This window comes from Phoxinus phoxinus (assembly GCF_949152265.1).
Source record: "Phoxinus phoxinus genome assembly, chromosome: 13".
Lineage (NCBI taxonomy): Eukaryota > Metazoa > Chordata > Actinopteri > Cypriniformes > Leuciscidae > Phoxinus > Phoxinus phoxinus.
The window spans coordinates 15,450,055-15,468,178 of NC_136888.1; the positions used below are offsets into that span (position 1 = coordinate 15,450,055).

The 18,124-nt window shown below is 37.7% G+C and overlaps 1 protein-coding gene across 3 annotated transcripts in view; it reads left to right on the forward strand.

Moving 5' to 3' along the window:
• Positions 1-239: 239 nt before the first annotated feature.
• Positions 240-18,124, forward strand: part of ston2 (stonin 2) — a 29,066-nt gene continuing 11,181 nt past the window's right edge. The window contains exons 1-4 of one of the 3 annotated variants that reach the window (XM_079632505.1): positions 240-310; positions 7,030-7,202; positions 7,987-8,151; positions 15,320-15,502. In XM_079632505.1, coding sequence (XP_079488631.1) covers positions 7,124-7,202; positions 7,987-8,151; positions 15,320-15,502 — 427 coding nt within the window. In that variant the 5' untranslated portion in view covers positions 240-310; positions 7,030-7,123. Of the gene's footprint in view, positions 311-7,029; positions 7,203-7,986; positions 8,152-15,319; positions 15,503-18,124 lie in introns of those variants that run through there. The other 2 variants (XM_079632506.1, XM_079632507.1) reach the window with 2 other exon arrangements.

Sequence of the window (18,124 nt, forward strand, 5' to 3'; positions counted from 1 at the left end):
TATAATATAATATAATACAAATGTATTTGTTTAGACGCACTTTTTAATCCATGTGATGCGTTTAGGTGCAACCAGAGCCATGAGCACTGGGATCTGGGGGCAGCTTTCTTCGATACTCCATCAGATTTGCATCTGATTGGACATTTGATGCAGCGCTGCTTTAACTGTCCAATCATGTGACAATAAGGTGGGGCCTCGAACAGCGCTGTTTCAAATGTCCAATCAGCTGTGAGTAAGGTGGGGCATTAGAGCTGATTCACCGGGAGCGAGTGAGAGCTACAATCTGCTCTGACTCAACAACACGGTATCGGTAGGTAAATATTCCGGTGCACTTGTTTTCTGCCTTGTCGCTGTGTTATACAATACTGTCGACTTAATTTGCTCAATAATCTTGAATTATTTTCATAGATATATGTTATGCGATAAATATTTAGGTACATAAGTTACCATGAAACTATATTTCTCACATGTTGCAACAGGTTGTTGTAAACGCGTGTGCTTTGTTTACATTGGGAGCAGGATATGTGTAATACGTGGCAAAAAGTTATCAAATGTCTGAACACGCATATGGAAGATGTTTTTATGTTAAGTCGATGCGATAAGGAGACTTTTCTAGTTGTTTTTGTACCATTGTTAACGTTACATGTTGAAGCACGAGATCACAGCATATTGTAGTTGTCTGATCAGCACAGATTATGATGATAATGAAAGGAAACGATCATATCTGAATACTGTTGTGGTACACGATAATTTTGTGCAGCTGAAATTATTATTAGATTAAAAGTCCCAGTACTTAGCCTATTTTTTGTTCCGCTACAATTTTATAATGCATAGGCTACATGTATCGTTGTCACATCTTATTTTTGATATGTATGACGCAATTTTTGCATGTTCAGAATTTTTAAAGGGTTCATCAATGCTTTTGAAGACCCCGTAGTCATTAATTTTACCAAGGTTACCACAGTAAAAAAAAAAAAAAAAAAAAAAAGTTGCTCAGTATAGGAACTTATTGAAATGATATGCTTTCAGCATCTTTTCATAATTTTGTGATGATAAAATTATAATAAATACTCAATTCAATAATTTTTTGTGTGTCAGTATTCAGGCTGTCTTAAAAGTTCAGGTGATACCTTAAAAGGTTGATGATTCATGCTGCACTGCATAGATTCTTGTTCAATCAAATTATTTCTAAAGTTGCGTTTCTAAAAAGTCCCTTCTAATACCTCTTGCCCAATACCAACTAATTTAAAAGGAGACAATACCTTTATGTCCCACCTCAGTTTCTATAGGAAATCCATCAACAGAGAAAAGAAAATGGTTCTTGTCGAGAAGGTCTTTAATGACAGTGGTGGATAATGCTAAAGTTATATGTTTTTGTAATCGCAATAACTAGTAACTATGGTACTTTGGCAGAAACTGTGGTTACCATGGTAAATGTTTGTAAGAGGTGTTCAGCTCCTCAGGGAATAGTGAAACTGAAACTGCTGTGGAAAGCATGTGGAGGCGGTGGTGCCCATGTTTTTGTTGTTTTGTATAGTTATGTGATTAATATAGCATGTCAGAAACCTTTTTCTTGCTGAGTCATTGTTAGAACTGGGCTTGTACGGTTTGCTTTTGTATAGATGAAAAATTAGAAACTAAAATTTTCATGTCCTTGTTGGGATTTACCAGACTATGAAGCTCCACTCTATTGAATTATCTAAAAATGTAAATATGGCATTTCAGATATTTATCAATACATAATGAATAGACCCTATATGAACCTTTGTCAGGTTTTGACATTGACATTTTCAAAAAAAAATGTTCCCACAATATTCCCACAAAATATGTGTATTTACCTGCCTGCATTAACTCAATTATATTTAGTCTCACTTAGGTAAAAATAAATGGTGTAGTTGTCAGCATACAATATTTATCTTCATACGCAGGCTACATTACCGCAAGGTAAGTGTGGCCATCCAGGAGTAAATGTCCTTCATTTGCTGCATTTATTTGTCCCAGGTGGTAGATTGACCTTTTTACCTATACATGGATTCAGTTACTTGTATTTGTTTTTACTCGTTCTACTTGTTTTGGAACTGGTGGCAGTGTCTTTGAAGACTGAGCGCAGCAGGATTTTCTGGTAGTGTCTGGAGATTACGGTGTTACTGTTATTCATGTGAGCTTCGCTGCTCTGTAAACATTTTTTCTGTGAACTTGGCATTAAGCTGAGAACTTTTGGGAGGCAGGGGGGTGTATGTGCTTTTTTTATTAAAACCTAACCAGTCTTTGTTGTCTTTTGGTGCATTGCTGAGTTTTAGTGAGACAGCCCAGCAAGCCCCCTCCATGAGATAAAGCTGTAGGGAATGGCAGAGTTTCTTTTGCCGAGCACAGTATGGGACATTTGCAGGAGTTAAGGTGGCTGATCTGGCTCTGCACTGGCCCCTTTAAACCTGCTGGAACCATTCATGCCAGTGGATAGTGAGGGGGGAGCAAAGTCCTTACCATATACATTTCAAAACAACATAATCTGGCTTGACTGATGCAAAACAAAACTAGACCACTCAAATCTTGATCACTTAAATTATAATCAAGCTGTCTGGAATCAAACACCTGTTTTTGTGACATTGCAAAACTAATTATTTTCCCCATATCATACTGTATGTCTGATTTAATGCTATGAATTTTATCCGTCATATATTTTGATTGCTACACCATAGACCCAGTTTTATTTAAGGATTCTTTTTAATACTATTATAGTATTTATTAATATTTTGAAGTAGCTGATATTTTTATATTTTATTTTAGTTCCAGTTGTAGTAATTTTGTTATGTGCTTTTTCATTTTTGTAATTTTTTGTCTATAAAGTGTTTAATTTTTAGTCATTTTAGTTAATATTAAATTTAATTTCAGTTGGTTGCCAAATGCCATGACAAGGTTTTTACGATTTGCAACGTGGAAGTTAAGTTCGCTTTTTTTGTGTGTGAATGTGTGCGCTCTTCCGATTCATTAGACGCTATAGTAAATAACTGGAAGTGGATGAGACTGGAAGGTCGTCACACTCTTACGTTAAGAAAAAGGTGAACATGAGGCTGAACTGAGGCCTGTTGACTTCTCATGATGAGATGCACATGCTTGCGCTCTGCTACGGTCACATATGTAGACCGTCCGTGATCACCTTCACAAAAATTATAACTGTTTATTCCTGCATTTAGAAACTTTTGTTATTCCTTTTTGGTTTGTTTGTCTTTACTCCTATCCACATGTACTGCGTGATGCAAATTCTGCTCTGACAGCAGGAAATTATGCAGTGTCTATAAGTCTGAATAATGATGTCATGCATGATCATGAGCTCGCGGACGGTCGTGCGAGTGAGAGATTTGACACAGTGAGAGAGTTTTGCAGGCAAGCTATGCCAAACGTCCGAATATCGTGCACATATCTTGTGGATGTCTGCATGCACCACTGACATAACTGACAGACTGCCAAAGCCCAAGCCTGGTGGAGTCTGAGAAGTGGATGGAAGTTTTGTTAGATTTTGCAGCTGCAAACATTGCTGTTGCTTTGAAATTCTGACTGCACACTCTGAAAGCTCCAGAGAGCAACTAAAATGGCCAGAATTAAAAGTTTTCACAATAATTTAATATCTAGTCAGATAGTGTAATTTAATTTGCATCTGTGTGTGTTTGGCAGATTTGAATACGTCAAATTGTCTGGGTTCTGTCACTTCAGTCTGTTTATTCTTTGTTTGGTGACAGAGCTCGGACACTCCTATTGTCTTGTGATAGTGAGCATGCGGTTCCAAGTTTGCTCATGACAACATGAGTTTGTTTTATGTGCGGAGCGTAGTGTTCGAATGGGGGTCATTTTTCAGCCAAATTTGATGTGCTATTAATTAGATTAGGCCTAATTAATCGGCACAACATGTAATTAGATTAAAAATTATATTAGCTTGACAACCCTAGTATTGTATTTTTAGTGTCACAAAATAGTGTAACAAGTATTAACAAAAATGCTTACTGTTTAGCATTAATTTCATAAAGACCATATAAATTCATAATTAGTTTTGTGTTTTTTATTGTTAGCTTTCAGGCCATTTCACAAGTTCAGAGAAAATGGTGGTAACTCAAGTTGTTTGACTGTGTTTCGTTTAGGACCTGGAATCCCTGTTTATTTTCTAGCCCTGTTCACATGGTTTTATTTTTGTCATGTTAATACTTGAGGCAAATTTATAAGTAAGAAGAACCTTTTAAATACAGTTACATGACCGGACAAGAAATGGCTGTGGAATATAGTGCTGATAGACAGCATCCAAATCAGTAAATGACGGCTGTTGTTTTTCAGTAAGTATGGGTGTTGAGAGATGTTCAATGAATTCGGTAGTTGGAGGGAGGTGCTTGCTTTGTTTGGTGTGAAAAAGGGGGCTGAGGAAGGGTAGCGTGTAGCCGGATTGTGAATGCAAAGGAGATTCATCAGAGCGAAAACATGTTACGGAATTGGCCCCAATTTACTAGATTGTTCAGCACGTCCAAGTGTGTTTCCTCTATTAAAGTGTGTTTCCTGCAGGGTCTTGATTTAGGAGAGAAAATAGGCCCCTCTCTGATGTGGAAAAATCCTGATCACAATGGTTCTCCGCTTTTGTTACTGTGCCTTTCCTCCTTTGTGACCTTTGAAGGGCATCGGTGACTTTAAGGTGGTGCATTTGTCACCCAGTGCCTTGTAAACACTAATGAGACATTAGAGTGCAGTGGTTCTTGACACAAACTTTGATTATATTTACAACACACTGCTTTAATGTATGACGTTGCATCTAAGAAGCCAGAGGGGCTGTAGTAGCTCTTTGTGTTATAAATAGTTTTCAGTTGTCAGACATTTATCAGTAGTCTTTCCTGCAGCTTCACACAGCCTCCATCCTGTATAGAAAGGCCCTGTCGGGGCATGTTGTTTTCTGTTTGGCAGTCAAAAACACTTACATAAGCCTTCTGTGTTTACTGCTGTCACTTCTTGCTGCCCAAGCCTCAAATTTGCAACCTTTTTGTATTCTCAACAAATGCAAGTACAACATAACTCATCCTGTAAAGCCAGTAGAGCAATCCTGTAAAGTGTATAGAACGATTCTTCATTATCACTTGATGATTTAGGGCTGGTCAATATATTGAGCATTTACAATATTTTTATTATTATTTTGTAGACTATTCAAAATCACACACTATTGTGATGATTAATTGTTAAGACCATTTTGTGCCCACTCATTGTGTCAAAACCTGCATGGAATCATTAGGACAGAGTAGACATTTTAATAACATCGTATTTAACTTAAATTAGCAAAGTTGAAAAGTTTTATCAATTTCAAATCAGCTAAAAAAACAATCAATTATCTATGGAAGGTCACAGGTGACATTTCAGATACATAGCTATGTTAAAATAAAAATACAGATTATTATCATTTATTATATTATAATTTTGGCGCATATATGCTAAATTGTACCCAAACAGGATAAAGTTTGGGGTCAGTAAGATTTTGAAAAAAAGAAAGAAATTACCGGTAATACTTTTATTCAACAAGAAAGCATTCAATTGATCAAAAGTTACATTAAAGATATTTATAATGTTATAAAAGAAATATATATATATATATTAGGGCTGTCAAAAGATTAATCGTGATTAATCGCATCCAAAATAAAAGTTTGTGTTTACATAATATATTTGTGTGTACTGTGTATAATTATTATGTATAAATACACACACATTCATGTATATATTTAAGAAATATTTTCATTTATATACTGTATATACATTTATATAATTTATATTATATATAAATATTTTATATATAAATATAACGAATTTTTCTTAAAGCTGCAGTCCGTCGTTTTTCCTCTTTGTCGCCATCTCTGTTAGAAATCTGCAATTGCAGTTATTCGCGGAATTATTAACTGTGCGTGGGTAGTAAATCGGCATGAAACAGCGCGGATGAACACAATTATTGAGGCTGCCGCGTCGCTGTGGATACTGTAACGTTACTGTCATCAGCAATCTCAGAGTATACTTTTTGAAAGTGTCAACATTAGAATTTTCATCGGAAAATGTCATCTGAACAAGTAAGTAACATTCACTTTTGTTCTGACCAAATTCGGGGGGTGGGGGGAAGCATTGCAGTGGGCTATATCATGCTGATTAAATCTAACGATTGCTTATATCACGTCAAAACGTGAAAAATATATTTTTTCTGTAGCCACTCTGAAGTCCGAAGTCTTTGGGTTTTACAACTGGTGAATCTCCAGTTGTCACTGGTGATTGTCGCTTTAAACTTTCGGGATCCGCCATACCAAGTGCTAAGCTAAACCTCCACCATCATCCACACACGCTAGCCGGGACTCATTCTCTCTGTGTACAGAAGTGACGTAATGATGCAAAGACATGCTCGAAATTCCCGCGGAAATCCACCAGTACCACTGGAATTAAAATCATTATTACATGCTTACCGTTTTGAATCGAGGTAAGGCAAGCAGATCGTTTTGAACACTGGGTGGTTATGTTTTTTTTCAAAAATGTCTTTTTTGATATTTTTAAACCCAAAAAAGTGCCGGACTGCAGCTTTAAATATATACATGATTGTGTGTGTTTTTATATATATAAATAATTATACACAGTACACACACATATATTATGCAAACACAAACTTTTATTTTGGATGCGATTAATCACGATTAATTTTTTGACAGCCCTAATATATATATATATATATATATATATATATATATAACTTTTTATTAATCAAAGAATCTTGACAAATCATGGTTTTCAACATTGACAGGAATAAGAAATGTTTCTTGAGCATCAAATCCACATATTAAAATGATTTCTGAAGGATCATATGAGATCATGTATACTGTATTTCTATTCTGTTTAAAAACAGTGTAAACAAGCCTTGTTTATTGTAATTATTTTTAATATTTTGACTCTTCTTAGCAACAATAACTGTTTGGCCAGTAGTTGAAATGGATAAAATCCCCAATGAATAGCTAATGTTTTCTTCTTCTTCTTAAGCCTTCCTTAGGTGGGCATGGCGTTCAAGATTTGTTGGAGTGAGACAAAGTTACAAGGTGCAAGCAACTGAAGACACAGGACAGAACAACTCCCCATGGCTGCTACAGCCAGTAGCAGAACTGGAACTCCAAGACCGGGGTGGGTCGCTTTTTCAGATGAGGAGTCACGGGCAGGTCAGTACAAACATTGTCTTTACTCACAACAAGTCACTAGATATTTTGTGGGTTCAGTTCTCTGGTATCAAACATGGTAAAAAATATATACCTTGAATACTCTGCTGATGAAAGTAATAAATGTAATTGTTAGGACCTATTTGACCAGTCAATAATAGACCTTCTTCAGAGATAATCTTCAGTCTTTACAATGTTAGGTACTGTATAAAGGTACTAGGTCATGTAATTTTCAGAACTCGCAACTTTCAAAACTGTTTCATGGAAGTTTTGTCTATTGAAAGTGTCAGCTGAACAATTGGCATGTTGTTAAACTGTAGGACAAACCAATTGAACATACTGTACTTCTATCCCTCACAGCCTTATTTTCATTAGTGTAAAAAAATAATTATGGCACTACCCTGACTATCTCAGTTTTACACAATTGGAAAACCTTGTCCAATCTTGGATATAAGGATTGTCGAATGTTACTTTACATGGCAAAGAAAGGCTCTAGATGACGTTCTTGTACCTAATTGAAAAATAGTTTTGCACCATTCATAAGGAATTATAAAGACATGTAACCTTTTGCAGATTGGGTATCAGTTTGTTTTACTCTGTCTGAGTTTGCGTTCAGACCTTTCCGTGAGATTCCTGTGTCCTTAGGTCATTGCTCCATAGTGATTACTGCTGGAATGGTCCAGAGCTCTTGCACCCTGCTAGATTTAACATTCAGCTGTGACATTTCAACTGAACAGAGGCTCTATTTCACTTACCGTGTTTGTGTGTTGTTTCTTCTGCTCTGTAGATGAGGACCACCTCCAGCCCTCTTTAGACCAGCCTTTGCTGGACTCCTCTACTTGGCCAGAAGTACCATGTGTGCCTGGCCACAAGACAGAGCAGACGAATTCCTGGGTTCAGTTTGATGACAAACCATGGTCACCCTCTCCTCCTCCCTCAACGCAGGTAAAAGGTATGAGAACTTCTTAAATCTGTTTTTTTTTTATTGCATAAAAGGTAGAATCTCACATGCTATGCTCCCTAAGGGGTTTTCAGGATTACGTACAATACAATCCATCATCCTTCAGTTTGTTTAAAAATCATTGACAATACTAGAAAACATGGTTGTAAGGAAATAAGATCTTCTGAGAAAAGAGTTCTGTAAGGTTAAGGTTTCCAGTTTTAAAACAAACTTCCTCACCTGCCCAAAAATACAATTTATTTAAACTGCCCTGCTTTTTTATATAAAAAATTTGTATTTTTTTTATGAAGAGGCCTAAGTCCATTTACAAGCTTCACATTTCTGCATTTCCTCTGTTTCATAAAATTAGTAATAATAGTTTCATAATGAGACTCAAAATAAACTCAAAATAATGTGTGACAGATCCCTCCTCAACAAGTGAGTACGTAGTCATGTGACTCATGATATTGACAATTCCCCTGGAGCAACCTGGGGTTATGCCTTGCTTGAGGGCACAAAGGCAACCTTTCAGAACCAGCCTTGAGCTTCTAACCATTACACCACACCCATTTCAACAAGGATTTCCCAATGTTTCCAGTTTTCCTGAGAAACATTATTCTTCTGATTTCTATAAATGAGTTGACTTAGTTGGGTTGGGCTGATTAGGACTGTGTCACTTCCTTTAGGCCTGAGGCTTAGTCTAGTCTTGCCTGTCTCTCTTTATCTCTGTCTGTCTCTTTTTTGCACACATTGACTCACTCACCCCCACTCTTGTCAAACCCGGCAGCTTTGCCAGCAACTCTTTCCCAGGAAATCTCCTATGAGAGGCCGGGTGCAGCTACACGCAAATGGCCAAACCCTTTAAACCCTAATTGAAGCCATAAGCAGAGTTTTCATCTCGGCTGTTGTTGTTCTTGCATGAAATCTGCCTAAGGATGAAGTCCAGGGTGCAGCCCCAGTCTATCATTCTTTCATAATATGATCACTAAGAGATCAAGCCTGGGTTTGTTAAAGTACTGCTTATTTACTCTGATTACAGGGGCTGTCCAACATATGATTTCAGGGTTGATGCCTTTATTTTCATGTGTGGTCTAGAGGAAGGTTTAGCAGCCAGGAAGCTAATGTCATATGTTGGGTTTATCCAACCACAGTCTGGAGGAGTAAAAGCAGTTCATCTTTTATTGCTAATGCAGCATACACCTCATGTTTCCATGGTTGTATTAAATAAGTATTCTGTGAACATAATGTGATTTATTGACTAAAAATCATTAGCGCACATTTGGATTCATCTGATGTTGTGATTATGGTGATATCAGTGGTTTGGGAACCCTCAGGAAAAGGAGTGTTAGGTGGAGTAATCCCACATGCGCACTTTTTTTCTTTTCTCATAGACTGAGAATATTTTTTAAATCTTTACAACTATTCACTTGAAACATTGAGATTCCACTTATCACTGTCAACATGGATGCATGAAAATACAGAGATTGGTTTTGAATGCATTGAATTTGGTTCGAAAACTAGTTAGTGTAATCGTATATGTGAATGAACAATATTTACTCTTTCTCTCTGTTACTTGGATCGAGAAATTCACGTTTATTTGTCAGCTAAAGTCTTTTGACAGCTCCAGGGCTTTCGTAAAACGACATATTATACTTCCGCATTTTGGCATCCCCGCCCATGGACAGTTAGATCAACAGAGGGTTATTAACAGAACCGTTATTGTAAAAGTAGGTTTATCTCTGAAAATTGTATCTTACTTTGTCTACTCTTTAAACAGCATTATGGTCAAAATGGAACACTATGGCAACATCTTTCTTACCTGTAAGCGACAACGTTTTGCTTCGGGTATTTTTTTGCTTCGCTTTTATCCAAAGCGACTTGCAAATGAGAACAATAGAAGCAGTTAAACTAACAGGACAACAAAATGCAAGTGCTATGACCCTTCCCAGTTTGATCTTATGCAGTACGTGTACTTGAATTTTTTTTTTTTATATAATATATATATTTTATATATACATATAAAATATTTTATATATATAAAGATAATAAATATAGAATAGAAGATAAAGTGTTTGTATTAATGGCTCAAATGTGGCCCGAAAAAGATGTCTTCAGCCGTTTATTGAAAATGGTCACAGACTCAGCCGCTATGGTTGAGTTAGGCAGTTCATTCCACCAGCATGGAACAGACCAGAAAAAGGTCAGAGAAAGAGATTCTGTGCCTCTTTGAGATGGCACCACAAGACTGCATTCACTTGCAGAGCACAAGTTTCTGGGTGGCACGTAAGTCTGAAGTAATGAGTTTAGGTAGGAGAAGAGCCAGTGGTTGTTCTGTAGGCAAAAGTCAGTGACTTGAATTTGATGCGAGCGGCAACTGGCAACCAGTGCAATTTTGTGAGGAGAGGAGTGACGGCTCGTAAAAGACCACTCTAGCTGCAGCATTTTGGATCATTTGCAGAGGTTTGACAATGCAAGCTGGAAGACCTGCTAGGAGAGCATTATGATAGTCCAGTCTCTGGACCAACAAGTGCTTGGACAAGGAGTTGTGTAGCATGCTCTGATAGGAAGAGCCTGATCCTCCTAATGTTGTAAAAGACAAATCTGCAGGACCGGGCAGTTCTTGCAATGTGGTATGGAAAGTGGATGACAAACCTAGCTGAATGGAGAAGTTGTGGTGTAGTGTTGGGTTGGCCGGGACCACAAGCAACTTCAAGCAAGGTTTAGTTGAAGGTGGTGGTCCTTCATCCATCCAGAAATGTCTGTCAGGTAGGCTGAGATGCGAGCAGCAACCGTAGGATCATCAGGCTGGAATGAGATGTAGAGTTGTGTGTCATCAGCGTAGCAGTGATCGGAAAAGCCATGTTTCTGAATCACAGATCCTAGTGATGTCATGTAGATGGAGAAGAGAAGTGGTCCAAGCACTGAGCCCTGAGGCACTGAGTAGCCAGATGTTGGGTCTTGGACACCTCACCTCACCCCTCCACAACACCCTGAAGGACCTACCTGAGAGGTAAGACTTGAACCATTGTAGTGCGGTTCCCGAGATGCCCTTCGTCTTTAAAATTGACAGAAGGATATGGTGGTTAACTGTGTCAAAGGCAGCAGACAGATCCAGCAGGATGGGAACTGAGGATTTGGAAGCTGCTCTTGCCAGTCTCAGAGCTTCAATTATCGAGAGCATGGCAGTCTTAGTTGAGTGTCCTCTTTTGAAACCAGACTGGTTGTTGTCCAGGAGGTTGTTCTGTGTAAGAAAGGAAGAGATCTGGTTGAAAATGACTTGTTTAAGTGTTTTCGCGATGAATGGAAGAAGGGATACTGGTCTGTCATTTTCCAGATGTGCTGGATTAGAGTGGGTTTCTTAAGCAGTGGGGTTACCCGAGCCTGCCTAAATGCTGTAGGAAAAGTACCAGTGTGAAGAGAGGTGTTTATGATGTGCGTGAGTGCGGGTACAACTGATTGGAAAGGAGGAGTTTGGAGACTTCTGCCTCTGAAAGCAGAGAGAAGGAGGGTAGAATGTTTGTGTTAGCTGGTAAGATATGTGTGTCAGTTTGTGGTTTGGTAAATTGGCAGCTGATGGTGGTTGTTTTATTTATGAAGTATATGGCAAAATCGTCAGCTGTTAGGGTTGATGGAGGAGGAGGAGGATTGAGAAGAGAGGAGAAAGTTTTGAAAAGCATGCGAGAGTCAGAAGAATTGTTAATTTTGTTGTGATGGTAAGTAATTTTAGCAGTAGAGATATTAGCAGAGAAGCAAGAGAGAGGGGGGGGGGGGGATTGATAAAGACCAAGGTCAATAGGATATTTCGATTTGCGCCACTTCCTCTCTGCACCCCTGAGTTTGGAACGATATTCGTGGAAAGCATCAGATAACCAGGGGGCAGAGGGTGTGGCGCGGGCTGGCCTGGTGGAAAGGGGGCAGAAGTTGTCCAAGCAGAATGTTAAAGTGGAGAAAAGAGTATCAGTTGCACTGTTAGTATCTAGTGTTGAGAGCTGATCAGGTTGAGGAAGTGTGGATGAGACCAAAGAGGATAGGTGAGAGTGAGCGTAGGTTTCGCCGAAAGGTGAAGTGCTACAAAACACACTGTATAAATAGCGCAAGCTGGCTTAGGCCATGCCTCACTAGCAAAACTGTTTACCTCATGACTAAACGCGAACAAACAAGACTTCACCAACGAGATTTCAGCTCGTGAACACAGTAAACAAACACGATTTCCTAGTAACTGCAACTGCTCTTTAAATCAAATGAGAAAAAGATACAAAACACTTACAGTTACTGTCACTTCCTGTTGCTTGACTGCTTCTTTCTAATAAGTGCTACAAAACACACTATAAATAGTACAAGCTGGCTTAGGCCACGCCCAAGTGTTTGTAGTCATGCAGTTTGAAATGTTGACTACAAACACATTTTTTTTTCAGATTTTCTGTGCTGCGTTCTCTCCATATTTACGAACTTTTGCAGCCTACAATGTTCTGGATCCTTCACCGTACCAAAAGTAACTCTTGCTAAATGTTTATACTTGCACCCGGGAACTATACAAGTTGACACCATTATAACTAAAAGCTTGCTAAGAAGTATTTCCTACTAAAGCAAGGTTGTTTTTGACTCTGGTCAAGCATACCCATAGCAGACTAATGGGAGAGTCCTTGGATTTAAAACCTTTTTTTTTCTACTGCATAGGCAGCCACGTTTTATTGATAGTCTATATTGCTAGTGATGAAGTACCCCTTAAAGAATTTAAACTATTTCAGTTTATTAATTTGAGGTAATTTGCATTGTCATTGGGTGTACATGGGTGCCAATGAGAACAAGAATTAACTGTTATAAAAATGGTATTTTTGCTGTGCATATTATTGACCTTTGGGCATGCTTAAAGGTGGAGTATGTGATTCTCTTTTTTTACCATTTAAAAAAATATATTTTTCTAACCTATTAGAAAAGCTGATAGAAAAGCAAAAGTAGCTCAAACAAGCACTCGTTACAACCAAGATCTGCAGATGATAATCTCTGAACACACAAACAATGCATTGAACTAACATCGACCAGAAATATAAATAAATGCTACTGGTGTTGCAACAAACCTTGCCTTCTCCCTGCTTCATCTATCACTACATACTACCTGACGTCTTCTGACCGAGACACTTTTTTCTCACCACACTCTCACTCTACCTGAACCATTCCCATTACTCTACAGTTCCTTCAATTGTTCCTTCTACCTATTTCTAACCCACTTACAGCCACTGAGTTAAAAGCACTGAAATGAAAATTAAGCAATTTAATCATCTGTGGAACGGCAGGACTCGAAAAACTCCAGCCAATCTTTTCCAAGACCACCTAGAATCATTGGACAAGTAAGTTCGTCAATCAAACGGTCGTACCCCCCCCCCTCCTCCCCCTCGCACACGTGACCCCTTCGTGCGCTTTCTCAAAGCTCATCACCTGTAGTAAATGCCGCATAACACTATAAAAGTTAAATGTTCAATTTTAAAAGTTGTTGAACTATCATTCTTTGTAAGTTGCTTTTCCTAGTAAACATAACACCATGTTTTATTTACTCGCCAAAGCAAGTTTGTCTCTTGTTTTGTTCGTGGCAATTGATATTCACTATAGTCCTCTTAGTTGTTAGTTGACTGTACTTTCATTTTTCAAACTGAAGATGCAGTCGTGTCTTTGACTTATCATCATCATCATAATCATATGACACATCATCTTTTTTGTCTTTGCCACTGTGATACTCGCAGTCAGATGATGTCAGTTCATTGCTTCAAACCACTTCTGTTTTTTTTCTTGTGTAATAAAGGACAACATTTACATGAGATTCGTTCTTTATCCATTTCAACCCATGTCCCCAATTTTTTAGATTTTTCTTATAACATTGACAAGTTCTTCTTTATGCTGTAGGTAGGCCATAAAAGTTTTAAAGAACTACTTTTGTGAACTCTTTTAATTGAGCTCCAGGGGAAAAGGGAATAAAACCCTGTATGGTTGGATTTGTTGCTAGGCAGTGTACACATCCTGCTTGGCATGTTTCTAAATCCCAATTGTTTGATTAAGCATCAAAGTTGCCTACATGTATTGAAATAACTGGAAGTGTGTCATCTGACTTTATATATTTACTCCAACCTGAATCTAAAACCATTGTTGTTTAAAGGCATTATTCTATCTACATAGTAATTCATAACATAAAAAATGTGTCCTCTGATAGCAATTACAGCAGTGCTAATTAAAATCATTGAGTAGATTGATTCAATTGTTTGACGAGGCTGATACACATCAGTATGCTGTGCTATCTCACCTCACCCTTGATGTTTAATCCTTTTACTAAAGCACTTTTCCCCACTGTGAATATTTAATAGTCTCTTGTCCTAATTCAACGATAACACCTGTTCATTAGCGACGCACATTTATTTGCACACACACATACAAGGGTTGTGCACCATTCACAATTAAAAATGACAATGCCTTTGGATTCCAATTCAATTTCTGAATTTTAATCGAATTCCACAATTACAAATAGGAGGCAGAATTGTCAGTTGAATTTCAGTTTGAAAATAAATAGTTTAAGGAAAGTAATTTAAGGAAATTCAAATGTAATGAAATTCAAATAGGCTACATTATAGAAACAATTATCTATACTACCAATAAAAAGTGTTTTTATTTTTAAAGAAATTCTTTTATTCAGCAAGGATGCTTTAAATTAATTTTAATACATTAAATTAATGACAGTAAAGACATAGATTCTATCTATTCAAAAAACTATATTTCTAATAAATGCTGTTGGACCTTAAGAATCTTAAAAAATGTATCACTGTTTCCACAAAAAATATATTAAGCAGCACAGCTGTTTTCAACAATGATAATAATAAAATAATAAATCTTGAGCTGCAAATCAGCATATTAGAATGATTTCTGAAGGATCATGTGATATTGAAGACTGGAGAAATGATTCTGTAATGAATTACATTTAAAAATATATTAAAATAGAGCACAGTTATTTTAAATTGTAAGTAATCATATTTCACAAGATTTTACTGTATTTGGATCAGTAAATGCAGCCTTAAGAGCATAAGCGACTTCCTTATTTTTGGATGAACTATTTTGCTTAACAGAATTTTGCTTGTTTATTTTATGAGTATGTACCACAAATGTTTATCTCTATAAAGATATTTCTGTTTTATTACAGGTCCCAGACACAGCATTTGCTCTTCAGCCAGTTTCTGGAGTACCGTTCCCCCTTCAGAGAGCAGCTGGACCACCCAATCAGAGGAGCAGAGCTCCGTGAGCATGGGGGCGTCTTCCTGTGACCTGCCCTCTCTTAGCACTGAAGAGCCACCCAGTCAAACACCCTCCTGTCCTCACTCTCCAAGTGAGTACCACACACACAGTCTATACTAGTTAATAAATGGTAACTCTCATCATCCGAACGTCTGCAAGTGGCAGTTTTATATTCACCCAATGCCTCAAACAGTAATTAAAGTCTGTCCCCTCGTGAGAAGACATAAGGAAGTGAGAATCGCACAGGAAATGCTTCACACGCTGAATTATCCATCAATAAATCCCGCCCGTTGCTCAGCACAGCCTCCAGGGTCGCATCCAGGAACGCAGGCGGAATGAAAAGACGGCAGGTTTAGGAGTAAATGATGAAGGAATCGGGACAAATAAATTCTCGCGGTCTGTGACAGCTGCTCCTCAGACGCTCCTCTCGTGTGAGTGATGGTGGCTCTGAAGGAACGCTGTGCTGATTTGAGGCAGGACGCTCTCTCTCTCGCAGGTAATTTGCGGCGGAGCGGTTAGCGCTCCTACACGATCCATCTCAGGCCTCTCTCCTCAGCCCTCCAGCAATAGCTCACTCAGACCAGGGTTTCTATGGAGACGGGAGAGGGTAAGGTGCTTAAGACGGTTTTATTTATTAAAATGCAGCATGCTTAATTTCTCAGACTGAGGGAAGATGAAGTCACTGCAACAGAATTTTCACTTCAGGGAGAAGTGAATAGCAGTGCATGATATTGAGTGTTAGTTAAAGCAGATGTTACACTAAATAGTCAACTGTGTAATTATGACAAGCTGCACTAGATTTTTATCATAAAAAGATTTAAAAATTCTTTAAAAAAGAATATATCAACATTCTTCAATTTTTCGAGTTAGAAAAAGTTAGTTAGAAAAAGACAATAGTGGCTAGGAAGAATTTTACGTACACCGTACAATTCAAAAGTTTGGGGTCAGTACGGTTTTTAAAAAGAAATTGAAAAAAATTTAGTCAGCAAAAATGCATTACATTGATCAAAAGTTACAGTAAAGACATTTATTATGTCAAAAAAGATTGCTCTTTTCAAATAAATCAGAGGAAAGTGGTTTCCACAAAAATATTAAGCAGCATGACTGTTTTTCAACATTAATAAGAAATCTTTCTTGAGCATCAAATCAGCATATTTGAATGATTTCTGAAGGATCATGTGACACTGAAGACTGGAGTAAAATTCAGCTTTGTCATCACAAGAATAAATTACATTAAAAATAGAGAATATTTCACAGTTTTACTTTATTTTCGATTAAATAAATATGGCCTTGGTAAACAACAGACTTCTTTCAAAAACATTATAAAAGTCTTACTGACACTAAACTTTAAATGGTAGTGTAAGTCACTTTGGATAGTAGCATAACGGAAAGAATAATCTGTATATAATAATAATCAAACTACTTTTGTACTTTTTTTTCCTGAAGAATATGTGAGTAGAAAAAAAGGTGTTCTGAGAGGTTGCTTGGTTGTTGCTTTCTGGTTACTCAATTAAAGTTAGACTGTGGTCTCTTGATATTACTTGGGTTGCTCCATGGGATTTTTTTTCATCCATTGTATCGGCCAGATGTCGGTATACCTGTCCTCAACAAATCTGAAGATTTGAGGTGTCATTCATGCCTGTAGTACAAATAATCTACATGCTCATTAAACATGCTCATTAAGTCTTTGTAGAAGCATTTGGGGGTTTTGAATTTTCCATATGGGCTGTCTATGAGAGACACCATTAGACCTACCCACAGGCCTTTGCTCCAGCTATGTTGAAATCTTGGCAGCAGGGTGTTGTTCTGTTTGTTTTCCTTTCACCATGTGACCCATGGGTGTTGGTCCATGATTGTTTATTTACATCTGAATTGAGAGTAAATTTGCTTGTAATTGCTGATTATTTGTGTCCATAGTCCGCTGTAATTGTTTGACCCGCTTTCACTGTTTGTACACATTGCACATCTCCATTTTATTTTTCTAGTGAATGTTCTTGGCTTGTGCTGTGTGTACTTTAAGCACTGTATGCCAAACGTTTTCTTTAGAGGGATTCTATGTGTGTGATTTACAGCTTTTATTCATGAATGAAACATAGTTAGCTATGAATGTGTCATTGTAAGTCGAGAGACTATCGGACACGAGTGAATATGAATATTTATGCAGCAAGACAGGTCTTTATGAAAGCTTTCTGTTGGGACGTGCAGTGTATAAAGGATTTACAATGCACATTTTCATTTACTTCTTATTCCTTTTCCGGTGGTACATAAGACTAGTGTTGTTCATAGAGATGCATTGGGTGTGTGTGCTCAAGAGAGGAAGAGAAAGAGAATGTGTGTATGTGGTTTTGTCATATCCATTGGAGCCCACACAGAAGGACATTGTCGTCAGTTTACAAATCTCTACAGGGAACAGCAGAAGTAAACTAATCTCAGATCAGTCGAGGTTATAGAGTAGAGCAACAGCTTGTTTAAGAGCACATCCTGCTGGGAATCTTGCACGCTTCCTCACCATCTTTGACCTTTTGACCCCTGCAAATGTCCTCGCAAAACACCAGCCTCCTGTGACTCACACCTGCAGCTATCACTCCGTTTCACATTATAGGAAAGATCTGACTGCTTCTCACCAGCATAGTTTGGTGAGTTTCAAATCGGATACATCATGGAAAGCAGGGATTTTCTTACTTGTTTGCAATAAATAGTTTGAGGCTTTAAA